Consider the following 20,049-nt stretch of genomic DNA (forward strand, 5'->3'; position numbering starts at 1 on the left):
ACTAATTTTTGTCTATAAATGGAAGTTTTATGTTTACAAATTATTCATAAATACCCGATACCTAAAAAAAGTTTTCTGATTTTTTTACTCTATTTTGTTGTAATACATTTTTTGTGTTTTGATTTTTCAGATTACTTTTTATTATTCAATTTATAAAACCTTCATTCAATGAAATTTTTATGAATACAACTTTTCCTAGACGCCATAATATGAAATTGTAATTTTATATCTTTTTGAATTCTGGGGTCAACCCGGGAATTCGAATTATGGGGTCAACAGCTGTATGATAATGGTAATATGTTCCAACACAAACCTTAGCATTGATTTTTGGGGTGGGCAATGGTGCCTCTGGTATGACCAGACTTCCATCTCTTTTGTGGGAACATCCATGACTATACTCTTTCCCTTTTAATTCTTTTCCCATTAATGTGGTTGTAGAACTATCGGCAGGCAGGGTATCTCTGGGTATTTTCTTGTTATTTGTTTTCTTGCTTTCTTTCGTACCTAAAACAACATATTTGTTTACCTTTAACGAACATAAACCGACTAAAGTCGGAAGAATTGCTATAAAACGACAAGTGGGTAGAAAAAAATTTGACCCCACCGAGATTCGAAACACTGACCTCCCAATCCATAACAAAAAGCACTGACAACTCGGCTATCAGGCCCTTATTTTTGCTTTGCTGTAACCGACTAGTAGCAACGAGCTTTACTTCGGAGTGAGAGCAATAGAGATCACTCAAAAATGAAGAACGAAAGCGTGAAAAAGTCACTTGAGAAGTCAAAGAATGTTCTAGAAGAAAAGCGCTAAATGGTCAAGCGAAAAATTTGCATAAAAAAGACCAACACGTTTACATTAATTGCTACGAACTTCGTTCAAGAGAAATTAAAAAACCTTCAAATAATTCATAATTAAAAACACAAAACTTAACAGTGTTGAAAACAAAAAGGATAACGTGATCACTGTTTACGTGGCCGTCCGAAAGATCGATTATTAATACTCGATTTTGTCGAGTTTTTTCAGGACCCATGTTTTAAGAATAAAGTTTTAAGTCTATTTCATTCCATCTTTCGGCTAATAGTTTCCAGAAAGTGTTTTTGAAATGATGCATTGCTCCTCCGGTGGAACAGTTTCCCTTGTCTCTTGAATACTGAAATTGAAAAAAAAGGTGAAAAGTTTCCCACCCCCCCCCCCCCCCTCCCCCCCCCCCTCCACGGACAAAACTGCTCTTTTCATTACTTATAAATTGTAATGAATCCTATTAACAACTTTATCCTATAAACAAGAGGAGGAGGGCAGGAGGGGTGGGGGGCGTGTTGACATGACAAACGTTTCAATTTATTTAACCTGATCCGGCCTGTTGTTGTTTTGAATGCTGCTGTTGATAATCTTGAAATCTGACGTGTTGTGATTGTTTGTCTTTCACTGATGTTGACTCATCCTTATTACTATCTGCTGAAAATTGTTGTTTTTGTTGTTCTTGTTGTTGTTCCATCAATTCTACTTCGTTTGAAGGTTTCGTAGCAATAGATGAAAAGTCAATTTCATCGGAAACCTAGTCAGAAAATTACTGTTTTCTTATAGTAAAAAAATAAGTTGTAATAAATGGAAAAAAGTGGAACAGTTTATAATAATATTCATCAAATATTAACGATATTATATTAAAAAGCTAGAATTAATTAATTAAAAAAAATGTAACCGTTTTAATTGTTTATAAGTGTATTGATGATAGATGTATCAAATTTTGATAAAATCTGAGTAAAATTGCCAACAAATTTGATGATATTAGCCAAAACAGAGATACGTATTTGAATTAATTAAATTGGATTTTTTTAAAAGAGGAAACAGCAAAAAGAAAATAGCAGACAAATATAAAGGCTCTAAATATCAAATTTTACCATAGCCTAGTGAAGGATAATTGCTTCCAATTTCAGAAAAAGTACGAACTAACTGTTTTCAATTTGAATTAATTCAAAGCATTCTGATCTAAAAATGGTGACTATAGTTCGCTTAAAGCTATAGATCATATTTACATATTAATTTTGAAAAGATGCTTACTCAAAGGCATTCCTAATTTTTTGAATCGATGGAAGTTTTTCCAGAAGCAAAGAATTCAGATGAATTATATTTTATGATGATGGAAATTAATTTTGTACTGAAGTTGTAGTACTATTTACAGAAAATCCCAAGCTAATAGAATTTTTCTGATCTCAATCGCATGAATATTCTGATATTTTGAAACTGCTTGAAATTTTGTGTCACTTTTTTGTCAAGTTAAGAACTGTTCCTTTTAAAATTCCGGTAAAAAAAAACAATTTTTCTCTTCACCTTCATTCTGGCTCAGGAAAAATGAAAACGGTACACTTGAACTACAAAAAGAAATTTTTTGCTGTCAATTTTCTATTTGAAAAATATATATCCTTGAAGTTTGTCTGTTTTATGATATTAATCTGATTTCTTGGATCCTAAATTGCTTTTTATTTTACAGATAGCAAATATCTGAAAACTACACAATGTTCGCAATCGAAGAAAAAGTCTTTATTTTTATTTGGAAGATGTCTTACGACATCGTAAGAAGTTTTAAGACGGATTCACATTGAAATCTTCCAGAACCCGGAACCTTGCTGATTTTGAAAGATTCATGACATGACTGCTGGGTTGCCCATTGATGCTGGCAATATTGAAAAAAATGTTGAGCTTTAGAACAACTTAATTAATTCTTATGATCCGAATTTAAAACTCTTGCAAAAATATGATTAAATTTTTTTCAAACCAATTGCTCTTTTTGAATTTTCCGATTAGAGGAGATAATCAACAAATTTTATTCTAAGTACTGCATAAACGCATCTTTTATCTGAAATTTTTGCCATGTACTATTCTTTCGAAACTTGAGATCAATTGATTCATTCAAAGTTATTGTATTAGAGTACCCTGTGAAGAAAAAATGGAAGATAATAAGCAAAAATTTATAGCCAAAGTTAATTTGGATTCTATTGGAACATCTGTACGCACATTTTCAGACGCAAATTCGAGGGCAGTCCTATTTTGTCCGTAAATTCTGATTTCACTCGTTTCAAGACCTGCCTGATTAATTTTGCATTCTTTGATTTTTGTCTTTGTAAATTTCAACTATTTTAACGCATCAGCCCCTCTTCAATCGCCTATTGATGGAAAATCACTCATTGAAATGGGACACGCAGAATTGATAATAGATCCGTTAGAAACCATTATTTCGCACTGAACATAGAACTCATATGGAAACCAGATCTGAATCAGTCTGCTTCAAGTATAATTCGTGGAAAAATACCGAATCGAAGACCATTTTAACATTTCAGACGTCCCAAGTTAGAGATGTGCAGACAGTACCAAAAAACCTAGCTTCGTTGTTTTCTGAAAAAATCATAATTGAAAAATCTCAGAAAGTATTTTCTGAAAATTTTCCACTCATTTTGCTTTGTTACCTTTTTTTTGCTATACTCGTCTATGGGTCTGCAAAGATATGTGAACTTGAAGTTAAGTCATATGGAATTTCTTTTTTTTCAGTCTTTGCGTATTTTCCAAAAAATCTGGCCGTATTTGACAAATGCAATGATCATATCACAGTTTAGCTAATCTTTTCTTCTTACAAAGGCCTCCTCTTGTGAGCCATGGAAAAAATATTCGAGCATGTTAGTTTTCCTCTGTTTTGTTTTACAATCCCAAGTGTAATAATGGTATTCTTCAGGTTTTTAAGTTAAAAAATGTTAGGCAAAAAATGAACTTTGAGTTCGTTTACTTCTAATGTTGACTTCTCTTTTCGAACGTTGAATTATGTTTCGCAACATTGGATGTTACCGGTAATTTAATATATAAAAATCCAATATATTCTAACTAGGAACTGCTGGTAATGTTTATAATGAATTGGTCATTTCGATAAGTTTACAGCATCTAACACTCCCTCCTCCCTATCCAAAACACAAACACTCCCAACTACCTACCGCACCATTTATCTACCCCACCCCCTCACATCCACCTACGTAACCTATCCCCCTACTCTTACCGACCTACCTGCCCCCTACAACAGCTTCTCAACATGGCACAATATCCCCAACCTCTCATATACATTTCCCCAAACTAAAAATTATGTCTGCATTTTAAAAACACTTTTATAGTTCAATTAGTATTTGGTTTTTTGTTATTTTTTCTTTGATGTTTATGGTTTATGTAAGGTTAACTACGAGTTATTATTGCGCGACTATTTGAAGAGATGTTTGAGACTGTTTTGGCAGAGCAATAATAACTCTGCTATGAGCTACTGGCTGTTTTGAGTAACTGATCATAGTGCTTGAATTATTATTTCGTGCCTGTTATAGAAATGCACTCCAACACGAAAGCTTTCAAAAAATAATCCAGGTAACAGTAACAAAACCTTAGTTTATACTAAAATCAGAAAAAATCAGAGTAAAAATCTTACTCTGAAAATTAATCTGTATACTGTATATTTACACATGATCATGGAATGAAAAGTAAAAAACAGTCTAAAAACAGTCTGTGGTTTACACTGCGATTCATTAGTTAATTACTCAGGGCCACTAAGGTTCATTACTGGTTACACAGGGCCAATTTTAATTGTTTTGTTCTCTTAAGAAGTTCACTCCTGGCTTCTGCACAACTCATTGTACCCGCAGATCGTTGATGTTAATTATATTATTATTGTTTGAATGATTTGAAAAATTTTTTGTTTCAGGTATATTTAACCGTATGGTTATAATTTTAATTTACTTGTTGCAAAAAAGAAAGAAATCGGATTGGCCTAACGGAGGAACTCATACCTCTCTGAATTGTGATTGGTCATCTTCAGCAGCCAATAGTTCTTTCGTAATCCATATCCTGTTGTCTATTAAGTATCTTCTGAACTTCCTTGCGAAGAATCCTCGCACTGTCTTCTGGATCAGAATGACAGGAGAATATTTCGCCATGATTTGATTGGTTCTGAAGCAAAAAAATATAATTAGTCTAGTTGAACTTTTTGCTTTAATAAGAACGAAAGTGTGGGGATCATGCTCTGTAACGGGGGGCGCATAACGTACCGGGGGGACGGGGGCACAAACAGAAAAGATCCAAGTGTGAAGCTAAAAATTTTTGGAAAAATTGGCCAATTAGATAACTGGAGCTTGAAAACATCAAATTTTAAAAATGGTTAATAGAAAAGTATTAAAAAAATGAATTTTTTTTTAAAAAAGTCACTTGCCGTCTTACTACTTCATTAATACATTCCAACTCTTCGTCTATTGTCATATTGGCTCTAGTTGACTTTCTCCTCATAGTTGAAACCTCCCGGATGTCACCTGTTCCGTCATTCTGGGAAGACACAGGACTAGTCTGGGAAAGAATTTCTGACAATGGCAGAGTGAGATTGGGAGAGAGTGATTTGAACTTGAGGGGGAAAATTGCATCTTCGATAACTTCTTCATCGGCCACAACGTGAAAGTCGAGCACTGAAATGGGATGGAAAACAGTAAAAGCTTTTTCTGTAATTAAATTCTGGATATTTTCTGTTTTCGGACCTCAGATTAGTGGGTGAAAATATCGTGTAACCCAAAACCGCTCATGTTTTATACATAATGCTTCACTATGTAATGGTTTCTGTTCCAGAATTGTTCGATAACGTTCCAAGTCTTTAAGTTAGAAATTTTATACCAGCCGTAATTTTTTTTGAGTTAAACCGTTTTAGGACGACCAATAATTTTAGCGGAAAGATGCAAAATTGGTATAATTGGAAAACTCTAACAAATTTAACGTTAAAAAAATTCGAGACTTTTTTTACTTTTTATTCCCTTTTCACTTTTCAAATACGATCAGGTACGACTAAAAAGGATTATCAGCTAATTAAAATAAATCAAAGTAAGTTAGTTTTAAAACCGACAAAAAGCGAAAAAAAAATTCAGCATCAAACTGTATAGCCACAAAAATGTTTCAATTCCGACGAAAATGCCAATTTCTTTATCAAGCTTTTTTAAATAGGAAACTATTGTTGTAATGATTATTGTTCCTCTGTTGCGTGTTTTTACAGAGAGCAATTAATTTATTAAAAAATTTCGATTATTAAATGTCGTTTTCCTTGCTTCGAGTAATCAAACAATCAATTGCCTGTGCAAAGTCGGAAAAACAGAAAATAAATGTTTGAACCTATAATTCAAAGAAAAAAGAGCAATATCAGCAATATATTTGTAGCTTTACTTTCGTGTCCTTTTCGAAAATTGGTGTTGAAAATTCTACGTCTCTAATTTACTCTTTAGTTACCTATCAAGAGTTATGGGGAGGTTTAACTCTTGACTTCTCTTTAAAATTTTCTCACAAAATTTTCTAACAAATTTATAACATTTGTTTATTAATTGATGATAAGTTCGAGCGGACGCACATAGCTCTTTCTCCTTGTTTTATTTGCTTTAGTGCTGCCCTGAAATAGATGTTCTATACTTTGCTATCGTTGCTGACCATTTTGGTTTTGCTCTCTGGGATGGGGTTAAATGCAATCCAAATAAACAATCCGTTGAAAACGTTGTTCGGCCAAATTTGGACAGATTGGTCACATCATCTCTGGTAAATTAAAGGTCGATAAAATTTTTTTGCAGTGAAAAATCTTAACAATGGAGAAGCATTATTTCTCAGAGTTTGTCGGGAAATTTCTTCTCTCGAGTCGCGTTGATTGGTTGCTTTTTTTCCTTGGCTAGTACGAAAGTGATGAAGACAATTACCTATTCTTCCCTCAAAACTATATTTCATATATTTAAAATTTCTACTTCGAAATTTTAGATATATTTAGTCAATTTGAACCCATTACAATAATATCGTCTTCTCAAAATGCAAATTTTCAGAAAGAATTTCCTGTCGAAGGTCGAAGTCACTAGAGCCGGTTCGAAATTCGAAATTGCAAAGATTTGGTCAAAATTAAGTGATTTCAGGATCTAATCTTAATTCATGGAAGAGAAAAAAATCCTGCATTTTTTCTTACTCAAAAAATAAGTGTCAACTTCTGAGCATTATTATGAAGTATTTTCAAAGTGGTTTTGCGACTCTTGTTGTTGAATCAGAAAATATGAATTGAATAGCCATTATGGGCAATTTTTCTTTTAATATTATTTAATTGCAATCTGCACTTATGTAAAAATCAAGTTTTGAATATATTGTTTTCTAAAATTTGATTTTTATTCACATTTTCTTATTCGCTGTTTGAATTGTTTTAGGTAAGTAATAATTGCGGGCTTAAAAATTACAAGTTTTGCTCTCTCTCTCTCTCTCTCTCTCTCTCTCTCTCTTTCTCTCTCTCTCTCTCTCTCTCTCTCTCTCTTTCTCTCTCTCTCTCTCTCTCTCTCTCTCTCTCTCTTTAGAACTCTCGTTGCAGGATTCTTGCGCTGTATATTCTTGTAAGGCAAAACTGGGAATAAACAGTTTGATCAGAGAGCTGGCATTGTGTGCATGAATGCCAATTTTTTAGAAAAATTTGTCTTAGCAGAGGCAACGTCTGGAATCGAACGTATGATCTTAGAGCAAAAGAAAAGGGAAAAGTGTCCTTGCAAACGATGGGAAAAAGTTTCCCCAAAAATAATGGGGAAAAGTGTCCCCAAAAATAATGGGGAAAAGTTTCCTCAAAAATAATGGGGAAAAGTTTCCACAAGAATAACGGGTAAAAGTTTCCCCAAAAGAAACGGGGAAAAATTTTCCCAAAAATAATGGGGAAATGTTTCCCCAAAAATAACGAGGAAAAGTTACCCCAAAAATAATGGGGAAAAGTTTCCCCAAAAATAACGGGGAAAAGTTTCCCCCAAAAATAACGGGGAAAAGTTTCCCCAGAAATAACGGGGAAAAGTTTTCCCAAAAATAACGGGGAAAAGTTTCCCCAAAAATAACGGGGATAACTTTCCCCCAAAAATAACGGGGAAAAGTTTCCCCAAATATAACGGGGATAAGTTTTCCAACAATAAAGAGGAAAAGAGTGTGATCAGTGTGTTGACAAAACTGTAAATACAGTGAAAATTTTCACAAAAAGTACACGTTTTTCCCTTGTAAATAGGATCGGAACGATCAATACTCCCTCAACCCTGGTAATGAGAGGTGGATTAAGGGTGACATCTCGGCCCGGGTTTAGGCAGTCTAGACACCTCGGACCGCACCGCACCTACCTTTCAATGTGATGATAGAATTGACAGTGTGATGTCTGTAACTGGGTCTTAAACTCAAAGGAGTGTCGTACAGTGTGAGAAATTGAATTGCAGGAGCCATTGCAAGAGACTGGATGCAGGATAACTTCCCAATTCCATTGTCGTGCAGGAGAAGACTTTGCAGGTTGCTGAATGATGACCAGAAATCTATAACAAAGCACTGCTGCTTGTGTAGATTTTTATCAACCCGTTTATTTAAAGGCACAGAACCTGGTTTCTGGAACCGATGAAACATAACCCTAGTCGGGACCTAGAATTATTAGAAGACCGTCCTCGACAGATTTATGGTATGAAAAGAATTTGTCTGGACCTAGTGTGATGTCCTGGACTTTGGCTGGAGCTAAAACATACGTCCTGGAATTTGACTTGACAAAAAACGTGTTCTGGAATTTGGCTGGATCGATATCACTTGTTCTGGAATTCGCTAGCTCATGTTTCGGAAACATGATTCAATATTTATGGTTGATTATTTTTGGATTTTGATTGGATACTGTATCAAGTGACAGAATTTGCTGCCATATTCGTGCAAGATTCCCATTTACTTGGGAACAGTTAAAATATTGCTCCCTAAATTTTCAATTAGAATGGGTAATTTTGAACCAGCAATGCTTTACCGTTGGTAATTGTGAACGACAACTTAAACAATTGTAGGGTGACGAAAGAGTAACCTGGATAAGGAAACTGGGATATGTGATTGTGACTGAGGTCTATTTTGGACAGATGAGGACACGAGGCCAGAGGAGAGATGTCTGCTATGAAGTTCCCACTCAAATTCACCACTCGCATTCGGAAACACAACTGAACTGCTCCTGAACACAATACGAATGTCCGTTTCATAAATGAACAAAAAAGAATTTCTTCATGAACTTGTGTGAACTAACTATAATTGTTCCGACCCCTCTTGAGGGGGAGGGACTATATACTCAAATGGGTTTTTTTTGTTCAGACAATTTTGGCCGATTGATATATTCATCGTTGAGAAATGTGAGTGGTATCATTAAAAAGCTGGTCCAGCGTAGAATTCGAAATTGAAAAGATTTTTTGAAATTCATTTTTTTTTCGAGGACTTATCGAGGTTTAAAGGTTCATGTGAACACGGGATATTTGGTTCACTTGTGTTCACTTTTAGAGTCTTTTTTTGTTCGAATTAACATTTTTTCTATGAAAATTTTAATTCAAAATTACCTTTCACGCTACAAAATGCATCAATTTGGCGTTCCTACTAAACGAAAGGCGATAAGAAAGACTAGTTCTGGTCTCATAGGGAAATTATCAGAAAAATTCGAGATCTATTTGAGAGCTGAGTTTTTTAGACAAATTTTAAAACTTTTTTGTTTTCTAAGTCACTAAGAGAATATTCACCTTTCATGTCGAGGTTCCGTTAATGAACAACCTCTTTTACAGTCCAATTATGCCCAATAGACAGAAAATTAGCTTTCAAGCTATCTCTCATATTTTTTTGGCTTCGACTCTGTGTGTTCGAATTTTTGAGAATTTTTGAGAATTTACTGGATTTTTGAAGTTCTATGCCATAGACATGTTCACTTAAAGTGCAACAGTCTTCCTGAAGAGCATTAAGTGAACCTATCTAGTGCTTTGAGTGGACAGCTAATGGTTGTTAAGAATTTAAATATAATTTTTTGAAAATTTTTTTTGAATGTTAGCCAATCTTAAACTTATTTTTGCAAACTTTAGGTCAATCGCAGTAATGAAAGGACCCCTTTTTTTCTACTGCAACCAAAATTTATCCGTTTAGCTGTTTTATCTTCAATTAGTGTCTATACGATTTCCATGCGTCGAGTTTCAATAATTTTTTTTAAATTTTTGGATATTTTTTTTTCATAATTTTGTTTCCTTTTGGAACCTTATCACATTATCCTAATATTGATAGTTCCCCTTAGCTCAAAAAAGGCAAAAAAAGAATCATGGTTATAGTTTTCAGAGGATAGCTTGTGGGTTAAATGGCTTCGACACTTTATTCTCGCACTTTTCTAATGAATTTTTGGTTTTTGCCTGTATTTGTTATTGTTTTCCTGGTCATACGACTTATTCTGTCTGATGTCTTATTAATGATTGGCCAACGACAAACAGTAGTCTTTTCCCATCGAAGCATACCTCAGCGTATTTATTGACTTGCGTTGAAATCTGTTGATTTTAAGGTCGTTGATACTCCGGGTTTTGTCAAATATTTCGGGGTTTTAAAATATTTATCCACATTTGTTAATTTTTTGAAGTCTTATATTTTAAAAAATAAAAATCCTAAGGTCGTTGAAAAATAATTGAAAATAGAAATGTTTATACTGAAAAGTTCATTTTTAATGGCGTCGACACTTTTGTCTCATTTCTTTAGATTTTGCTGTTTTGCTGTTTTTTTTAAATTTTTTATGAAGTCATAAAATGCTAAGGAGTCTCATACTTCTCTAATTGAGGATTGAATGAAAGTTATTATTCTATGCAGTCTGTTCATAGCGAATGGTTTTTAAGTTTTTTGATATTATTCGTTTTCAATTTTTTTTTATTTTTTCGTTTTTTGGTATTTGTATAGTTTTTTGTATGGTTTTTGTTGTTCTTTTCGCCAACTTGTAACTTTTCCTCTTCATTGAGAGGTCTCATCCAACGCCTTGTAATTCAAATTTTAAATTTTTTATTGATTTTATGTCGTAACTGATGTTTTGTTTTTGGGACAATTTGTGTTTTCATAAATGTTTCGTGAGTGGTCAATATTTGTTTTCTTTTCTTTTCTTTTTACCAGGTTTGCGTAATAACAGAGCCCAAATATTTCAAATGAGACCCAATTGAACTTATTCAATGATTCAATGCAATTTTAGATCAATTACGATGGATAACAATTGATATAAAAAAACATTATTTAGAAAAAAACTAATGATTTCAATGGCTTCAATAATTTATGTTTTCGCAAATTGTTTGTAATTTCTTGAAATTTTCTGCATCTTTAGTCCATCTTTAAGGCTTGGGGTAGCCAAAAACAGGTCCAATCAATTTTGTAATGACTTTTTGTAAACTTGTCGATAATTATTTTGTTAAAAGCTAATGATTTCTAAGACGTTTGAAATTATTTGGTTTAAAAAATTTTGATAGACTTTCGATTTTCGCCTTATTATTCTTTTACTTGTTACCTAGTCTCATTAAGGAAAAGTCCTATCTGCTGTATAGTTAAGATAAAAGAAAATTTGTGCAGTTGGGGTTTTATCTGATTGCATTTTGACGTTGTTTACTAGGTGCTTTTACATTTAGTTATTGAGTTTTTGCTGTAAATTTTTCAGCTTTGCTTATTTTGTTTGTTTTTCTCATAGTATTTTATTGGCAGATCTCGTGAGCGCTGTAATGAGGCATGGCATTATGTAATTCAATTAGTAGTTTGGATATGAAACGATTTTTTAAAACTCAAACATCTATTTTTGGTTGTCTCTTCATTTGGTTGACAATTTAGTCAAAAATGTAGATCAACTCGGGTCGGAACTTCTTGTGCGAACACACATTAACGAGCTTCCTTGTTTGTGTATTTACTCTGATATTAATTTACATTATTATAATTTACTATCTTGTTGCTGTTTGTTTTATCATCATTGAAAACCGAATCTATACAGGCTAGGGTCTCAGACCCAAAATATGAATGGAATATTGAGACTGTCCCAGACGAAAGTGCTTATTTCCCGAACTGTGTGTTAGTGTGCTTATGCTCTTAAATGTGCGTTGGTGTTGAGTCTATCGTGTATTCCAAATTCATCCAGCCTTTTTTCACGTAACGATCGATTTTGAGTCTGGCTTATCCGCTTGAGTTTTCCCTGGGAAAGTTTTCGTGGGGAACCATCAATAATTTTTTTGAATATAAAAGTTTATTTTTTAAATCAGAATTTGATGAAAGTATAACCAATTAATAGTTGTTAAATAAATTTACAACAGGTTTGATAAAGTTTATTGATGATAATATTGTTACAACTATCATTAGTTCGAAGTTTGATATGAGCGACTTCAATTTAAAACAAAATTAATTACAAAAACTGTTTTTAAAACAAAGAATAAATAGTTTTGTTTGATGGTATTGTTTCTGATATTCCTATCAAAGATTAATTTAGATTTTTCATAGTTTGCTTTTCGCCCATCACTAGAAGTTTTAGTGGTAATTAATTACAAAAAATGAAATTAAATCTTAAAAGCGATCGTTTAATTCAGTTAGTTCCAGTGGGATAAAAAAGTACAAAATATATTCACAATTCGTCTAGGAAACGTTTCCTCAGCATCATTTAAAATATTGGTATTGTAAAAACTTTCCTTGTGTTGCTGAATATGTAATTCGTATAGTGAAATTTGGTTGCTGGAAAAACAATTCTCAGCTTGAATTGTTTGTTTTGTTCAAGAGACAAACTTTTTTGTTCTCCAATTTATTTGCCTGTTGAGCCTATCGAATTGTTGCTTTTCGTAAAGCAGAAAACAGAACAAATTTAGTCTATTTGAATGATATTTAAAACAACTTTTTTTTATTCTGTAAGAGCTTTCTTTAATTGTATGCTTTTTCTAACTTGGCAAGAGATCGAATAATGTGAGCCGATACACTGTGAATATTATTCGTTACCGTTAAGTTTCAAGATATTTATACTTTGGTTTCACTTTGACTAAATTTGTCCCAAGTTTGATATCTATAACATTGTTTTTGTTTATCAAAAATACTCACAATTTGTTTGGTGTTCTTTTTCTTAGAATTTTTTGAGTTTTTTATCAGCACAATCAGGGATGTCGTTGGGCTCTAGCAAGTATCATGGATGCAGTTCCCCGCATATAGATAACGAAAATTGACTGGGTTATTTTGTTAAGGGTATTTTACAGTCCTTTGATGTCTTTGATGTTTAGTATAAACATTAGAGGTCTAAGCACTGTTCCTTTGGGTACAACATGCTTTATTGTTTCCCGGTTTGAGATTTCATTATTCAATTTTACAGCTTGCTTCTTGTTTTCTTGAAGAAAAGTTTCGAAAACAACAGAGAAACCTACTTTTTAAGTTCTTTACACTTTTAAATGTGACATTGAATTGGTATTGATTTATTGCTTTGCTTAGTTATTAAGCGATTATGTATTGTTCCATCTTCATCTAAACTAAGTAAGAAATTTAAAGTAAAATTAAAAGTAAGAAACTAAGTTAAAATCATCTCAACGAATGTCTAAAAAAAGAATTGAAAAGAATTAATTCAAATATTCAACCAAATGAACACCTGTAAAGACAACCCACCGATGCTTCTCAGATTGAGATTATTAAGAGTGAGAGCTGTGACGTCATCTGTGGTGGCTTCTCCCGTCTGGTCCACAATCAGCTGTCGAGAGACATCCCGGATGTAGCCAGTCTCGTATGCCTGTTCAAGTAGAAGACGCTCCCTCTGGCCTAAAAAAGGAAATCAATCTCAAATGAACAGATATTCAGATTGTTGATATCTTTTCCTAAAAGCATCTCAATAATAACGGAATGTGAAGTAATACTGAAAAGAGCTATAGGAAATGCCGAGTCTTTGGCGACGAAGTCGAAAAAAAGACTGATATGCGCTGAAAAACTCCGAAAAGAGCTCAACTAGCTCTATTTGCGCTGAAAATTCTTATTATTTCTTATTTTTAAGGATTTCGTTGGGCAGACTAGCAAAAATGAATCTATGGCACGTCATGTTTTCATTTTTTTTTGGGGGGGGGGTGTGACGTACTATTTGTCCGTTTTTTGATATTTGTTGATTTTCTGGGAATGAAGAGGAGAAAATCAGTTTTGACACTGTTAGTTACCATGAAAATAGCGATGAAAAATTTTCAGAACAATTTTTGATAAATGATTCTTGCATTAAATTTAATAAACTTCGCAATCAAATATCCATGCAAAAAAGTTTTCAGCATATGACAACAAATTGCCTCAGTGAATTTACAAATTTAAAGAAAACACACTTCGGATAGTTAGGCATAAAGGGGCAGATCTCAAAAAGACATTAAATTTTCCAAAACAAACTTTTCAAAACCGTAAGACATGAAAACCGTAACATTTCAAATAAAATTGGTAAATAGATTTACTTTTTACTGCTTAGCAAGCGAAATAAACATGTTAGTTAGACTAAGTTAAAATACTACAAAATAACAACGAATACAGATAGAACTCAAAATTTCAAAAACAATTTTACGCAAACCGTGTTTGTTATTGCCAAAATTTTCTTCACTGTGGATGACAAGTTTGTTAAAAGATATAAAAGATCAAAATCGTTTGAATAACGGAAGACCGCATAAGTTTTATTTCCAGAAAACTTTTTGAGGAACCGGAGGTACCGTAGGTCCGTACCTGAGTAAACAAAGATTTTGTCAGCTGTTTTTTAGGTCTGCAATGCCTGACAAAGTTGACCAAAAAAGCATATTTGATGCCAATTTTTTAATAAAAAAGACAAAAATGCAGACTTTTCAAAAAATTTAGCGAAATATAATAAAAAAGCTGGTTCAAATACTTCGCAACTATCCCCTTTATCTTTAAGCGCAAAACCAACGACACGATCTTCAACAATTTTATCATTTTTCAAGTAAAAGTTGATCAAAAATTAAGAAAAATTTACGAAAAGTCTGACCAAAACAACGAAAGGCTAACGTTCACAAAACTTTAATCCTCCGTAACCCCTCGGAAAAAACAAAGTTTAAAAAAATATTTAATCTGAAATTTTATACTTGGCAAGCTTTCTAATGATACCACTCACAACCCTGTACGATGAATAAATAGATCGGCGAAAATTGACTGAACAAAAGAACAGATGAGTGTCTAAATTGTCCCCCGTTAAAGTGGGTCGTAAAAATTACGTTGGATTTATGAAATAGCCTTCGTATCCCTACCTTCAAAATAATCGCGATTGGTGTCATTCAGAGAGGCAATATCCCCTCCAGAGACGTCCAGATTTGTCACTCCAATTGTATCAGAGCTCGATTGAACTTGGATCGAATATTTCATTTTGGAAACAAGTTAGTAAATGCGACTGTTTTGAAGTTGACCCAATGTTACAGTGCAGGACAGAAATTTATTAAAGGTTCAAATAACAAATTTCGAGGAATTTAACATTTAAAAATATGATTGAAAAAGTTTTTTTTCACGCATCATAACACTGATACGTTTTTTGTTTTGCTTTTATGTACAAGAAAAAAGAGTGTCTTTTAAATTTGGTTTGCTTTTCAAATTGTTTTCCCTCAATAGTTGAAGAGAGAATAATTTCAAAACAGCGAAATAAAATAGTTGGATGTCATGTAATAGAAAAAGCTCTGATATATTATAAGAATTAATTGTATGTTCGCGCACAATATCATCACGTGCGTTTTTAGTATTTACTGCACACTTTTATGAATTGAATTTTTGCTGATTAATTGCTCACGTTCTCTGTGTTAAATCAAAATCACAGAAATCAATATAATGGTTAAATACAAATAACGTCAAAATTGCTTTTGAAGGTATCATAAACAGCTTGTTACCGAGTTGATTGAGTATTTGAATTTTTCTCATTCATAGCTCCGCTCAATCCCCGCGCCCGTTTGGGGGATGCCGTGTGCGAACCCCTTCCCGCAAAATGACCCCTTCCCTATGAAAAGACCATACTCGACCAAACTCTTATTTAGTCAATCTCGAATTTTTTATTGTCAGAATTTTCCACAGCGAATTTCTTGATTACATGAGCCCGTGTGATCTATCCAATGATAGGCACGCATTTATAGATAAATAATTGTCACCCAGGTTTAGGTTTGCGACGCTAGCCCGCTCTGATCAGACCATTTGGGTCATACATCTGTGGCATGGAAAAGTTTGAGTCGCGCGTTGGTCTGGACAATGGTCGCACTATAAGGTCTGATCAGAGGCCAAAGTTTAATGGCGCGCGTGTGGGTGTATGGCGTTAAAGGAGGTTTCATTTCTCCACTCAAATCTGCCCAGATGAAGAAAATAAAATAGTTATTAACTGAAATTGATTGCTGCAACAAATAAACGGAATACGGGGACATTATTAAAATAAATTGTACGAGTGGAATATTTCGAGAGAAATGGAACGTAATAACCCAAAATATTTTGCAGCTATATTTTAAAAAATCTTTGTTTTAATGAAACGTCGGCTCCTCGGCTTATTAGGTATCTAACTCTCACCCATCTTTAGTTTACGTGCCTGATAAAAGCTGCTAGAATTTATCAACACGGGAAGCATGACATCTGTATTGATCTGTGTTATGAAAGATCCCGTCTTGTAATTTTTTCATTTAAAAATTTAGCTGAATATAACTACAAAACAAAGAATCTCGGAAGATTCAAAGCCCTTGTCAGCCAATTTTATGACAATTATATCGTAATAACAAATCAAGTCGTATTTAAAAAAGAGAAGAAATGAGATGTAACGGCTGTTTTTCGAACGCATTTTTCGACTCGCCTCCCTGGCGTTTTGCTGTTGACTCAGTCGACTTTCATTAATTGGTGTATTTTGTATTTTGCATTCTCTTCATCAGACTGTACAGCAGTTTGCCTTTTAACGCTCGGTTTTAGGGACCAAAATTAACGGCTGCCCTCCTATCAAAGACAAGAAAAAAATTTGAAAAGTTTACACCGCCCAGTTCGTGTCCGCAGTTTCAAATCTGTCCGAATATTATTTTGGCAGTTAACTTCTGTGTGTACGGTATTATCGACTAGATTGTAGATGACTTTTGGATTAATTGAAATTAAATAAGTCCCGTTAACTCTTCACTCAGCTGAACTTGTTGCACTTAGAATACCAAACTAAATCAAAGTTAATACAAACAAAAATGTTGTGTTTAAGGACTCAAGTTATCAAATCGAAGCAAGGGAACTGGTTCTTTTTAAAATATTAAGCCTGGCTTTATAAAACTATGAAACACAATTTCAAGTTTCTAGCAATCTTCGTTGAACATAGAAGAGCATACTTTTTGTAAATGTGACTCTAAAAAACTTTGTTTCCTTATTGGCTTCAATAGCAACCATTATCAAAACCATTCTGGGCCTTGTTATAGCCAGTTAGAGAAACTGATTTTGAGCTCCGCAAATATTCTTTTTAATTTCGGAACTTTCTTCCCCAGAAAGAAAGTTCGAGAATCTCACAAATAATTTGATTTTTAACAAAGTAAATTTTACAATAACTAAGTTCATTTACAGCCACAAGACACGAAAACAGAATATTAACCGCTCTAGATATGTGGTTTTATACGAAGTTCTGTATATAAGTTTAATGTGGCAAAATTACCGAATTTCGACTGTTTTGTGGCATTTTTCAAGCTTCCTTTATTCTCATGTTTATTTAAATGTCAAATTCGAATCTCCTATTGGTTGTATGTACAAATGTCGACCGATAGTGAACGCTTTTTCAAATCGTCACTTTCCATTGTAAAAATATTTTCATAGGATGATTGCTGGCCGAGTAGAATTTTGTTGAATATTCTGTACGAGCAACAGGTTGTTTGGCAAACCAATCGTAGACAATCTGAAATGATTAATTGTCCGATTCGCTCAAGCATCGAAAGACCAATATTGTGACAAAAAAGTTTGAGTTTGAGTTTTTGGGTTTTAGTTTCATCTGTTGTCAGATAAAAAAAATTTTGATAATCAAAGCTAAATGCAGATGTTGACCAATTGAACAAATCAATTTGGCTCCGAGAAATCTCAGCATTAACAATTGATTTTCTTGTTTTTTAATTTGGGAAGCTCGGCGTTAACATGGTTGATCCAGTTCTCCATCATGAAAACGATGCTTTTTCTTTGCTAGTACAGAAATTGGCTTCACCGCTGGTCTTTTATAGACTCCGTTGGTTGCTCGAAGTTTTTTCTGATCGATTGTCACCGTCAAACCTATCGCTGGTCAAGAAAACTGAACCCAACTATTTTTTGCTCCTTTATTGTTGTCTGCGATCAACCAAACAAGCCCGCCTTTCTAAGACTCTTGTTCGCCGTAGGTCGCTTTTTTTAATAGTCAACTTCTTCTGCGCATGACAGGTAGGGTAAGCAAAAAATTTTTGTTAGCAAGCAAGAACTGTGTGATACGGTTAAATCATAGTCCTGAAAGTGCACTCAATTATTAATTGTCCTTATATCAATTAAGCTTAAGTATAACTTCCAAGTCATTCACTTAGGTAAGTTGCACCTCCGACTTAGAGGTCAAGTATTCAGATGTGTTTACACTTCCTAATTTTGTTATTGATATCAATTTTCTTTCATCAGATCATCTTATATTCAGTTAATCTCTCCTCTTTTGAATCGAAATTAGTTTACAGTGGAATTGAGTCGGCATTCCACGTCATCAGAATAGAGTTATATTTGTAATAATATTGCTTAGTAGAAGTAAAGGCTTTATCCACAAGCTACACAAAATACTGTGAATTTGCATCAGAAATCCAACTATACTAAGTAGACAAGCATTTGTCACTCAATTGCATACCTCTGCAGTCATAGGTATCATTTGGCGCAGTCAGAACCAAAAGAACGAGCCCTTGTGGGGATAAAAACTCTTTAGGATTGGTCGACACTGGAAACCCATTTGAGATGGAAATGATGGAGAATAATTCTGAAGTTGGTGATACTCGGAAGAGAGGGCATTTCAATCAATATACTTCACGAGGCACCACCGGATATGGTCAATTTCCCCCTGGAACGAATCTACGAAGAAGATGTGGACAACAGCACGGCTCAAAGTGAGAGAGACTGCAGAAATCGTAATGAAGAACTTAAAAATTCGTGGCTCATCAAATGCCAGAAAATTGAGGCAGCGGAAATACTGTGCGGCAATAGACCGTGGAAGTTTTGTGATACCAAAGCTGTCTCTAACATACCTCAGTCTCGTCACGGAGGGTAGTCGGATCCTTGGTTCTCAAGAGCCAACGATACAGATTGAACAATTTTCGACGAACGACTTTTGGGATAGTTCGGATAACGTCATCACTAAGCAAAAAACCTTAACATTTGACCGTTAAACGTTTCTAACACAAAAGCAACTCAAGCGAGAACCAGTCGAGAAGTTTTTTGCCTTCGAGAAATATCCCTGAACTGCGACCTTGTAGCCCTGAGGAATCCATCTACCGAGACGTTTTCATTGCCAACATGCAATATGGAAAAATTTAGACAGAGCTACTTAATGAAATTAGGACGACTAAAAAGCGTTGGAATTGGCAATAAATATTCAAAAACAGTTAAAAATTTCAGGAACAGCTGCATATACTGTTGCAAATCAATTTACGAACACTTGTATTAACAGTATTCAAAACTTCTGGAATTGAACTATATCGACAACGGAAAAGTTCATGAAACCTAAAATATGCCCTAATTGTGGTTATGCCAGTCATCGTCAGGGTCGGCCAGTCATCGCCAGAACTGTTCAGCACGTGAGAAAGAACCGCAAACATTGTGGAATTGCAAATCCCTTTGCAACAGTCTGTCGAAAGTTGAAGATTCAAATGATGCCAAAACCACGTGTGAACACCGTTGATGACAATTTTTCTGAAGCTGCTGATATCAGTACATCTGCAACAATAGATGAACAAGTAAATCAGACTGAGGCCATGATATAAAAAGACAGTATATATTATGTTATCTATGACTCTGAATATGACGATTTCGATGAAATTTGTGTAGCTGTCATCTCTGATAGTGACAACATCAGGGAAGTGGAGCCGGTGAAAATGTATATTCGATTCAGAAATACCGAGACCAAAGAACTAGTGGAATCGGTAAGCGCTGGCATCATCATAAACAAAAACTTGGCAAACGCGGTAGTGTCGAATAGTCAAGAAAGCTGCTGGGTACAGTCTCCGAAAGATCACGACCTCAAAACCTTCACAAATTATTTAATCAAG

General features: G+C 34.0%; 3 protein-coding genes across 4 annotated transcripts in view; 2 read left to right on the top strand and 1 right to left on the bottom strand.

Moving 5' to 3' along the window:
* The window catches only part of LOC142350562 (uncharacterized), a 16,496-nt gene extending 918 nt beyond the window's left edge, over window positions 1–15,578 (bottom strand). The window contains exons 1-8 of the mRNA XM_075402412.1: window positions 15,061–15,578; window positions 13,448–13,597; window positions 8,871–9,011; window positions 8,164–8,349; window positions 5,232–5,478; window positions 4,813–4,972; window positions 1,349–1,556; window positions 314–504 (exon numbers count right to left, since the gene is read on the bottom strand). Coding sequence (XP_075258527.1) covers window positions 314–504; window positions 1,349–1,556; window positions 4,813–4,972; window positions 5,232–5,478; window positions 8,164–8,349; window positions 8,871–9,011; window positions 13,448–13,597; window positions 15,061–15,175 — 1,398 coding nt within the window. The 5' untranslated portion in view covers window positions 15,176–15,578. The remainder of the gene's footprint in view (window positions 1–313; window positions 505–1,348; window positions 1,557–4,812; window positions 4,973–5,231; window positions 5,479–8,163; window positions 8,350–8,870; window positions 9,012–13,447; window positions 13,598–15,060) is intronic.
* LOC142350946 (uncharacterized) overlaps window positions 1–20,049 on the top strand; it is a 94,086-nt gene that overhangs the window by 54,316 nt on the left and 19,721 nt on the right. The gene's annotated exons all lie outside the window — the stretch shown is intronic.
* LOC142350947 (calcium-binding protein 39-like) overlaps window positions 1–20,049 on the top strand; it is a 613,053-nt gene that overhangs the window by 54,310 nt on the left and 538,694 nt on the right. The gene's annotated exons all lie outside the window — the stretch shown is intronic.

This window comes from Convolutriloba macropyga, chromosome 12, assembly GCF_964194025.1.
Source record: "Convolutriloba macropyga chromosome 12, txConMacr16.3, whole genome shotgun sequence".
Classification (NCBI taxonomy): domain Eukaryota; kingdom Metazoa; phylum Xenacoelomorpha; order Acoela; family Convolutidae; genus Convolutriloba; species Convolutriloba macropyga.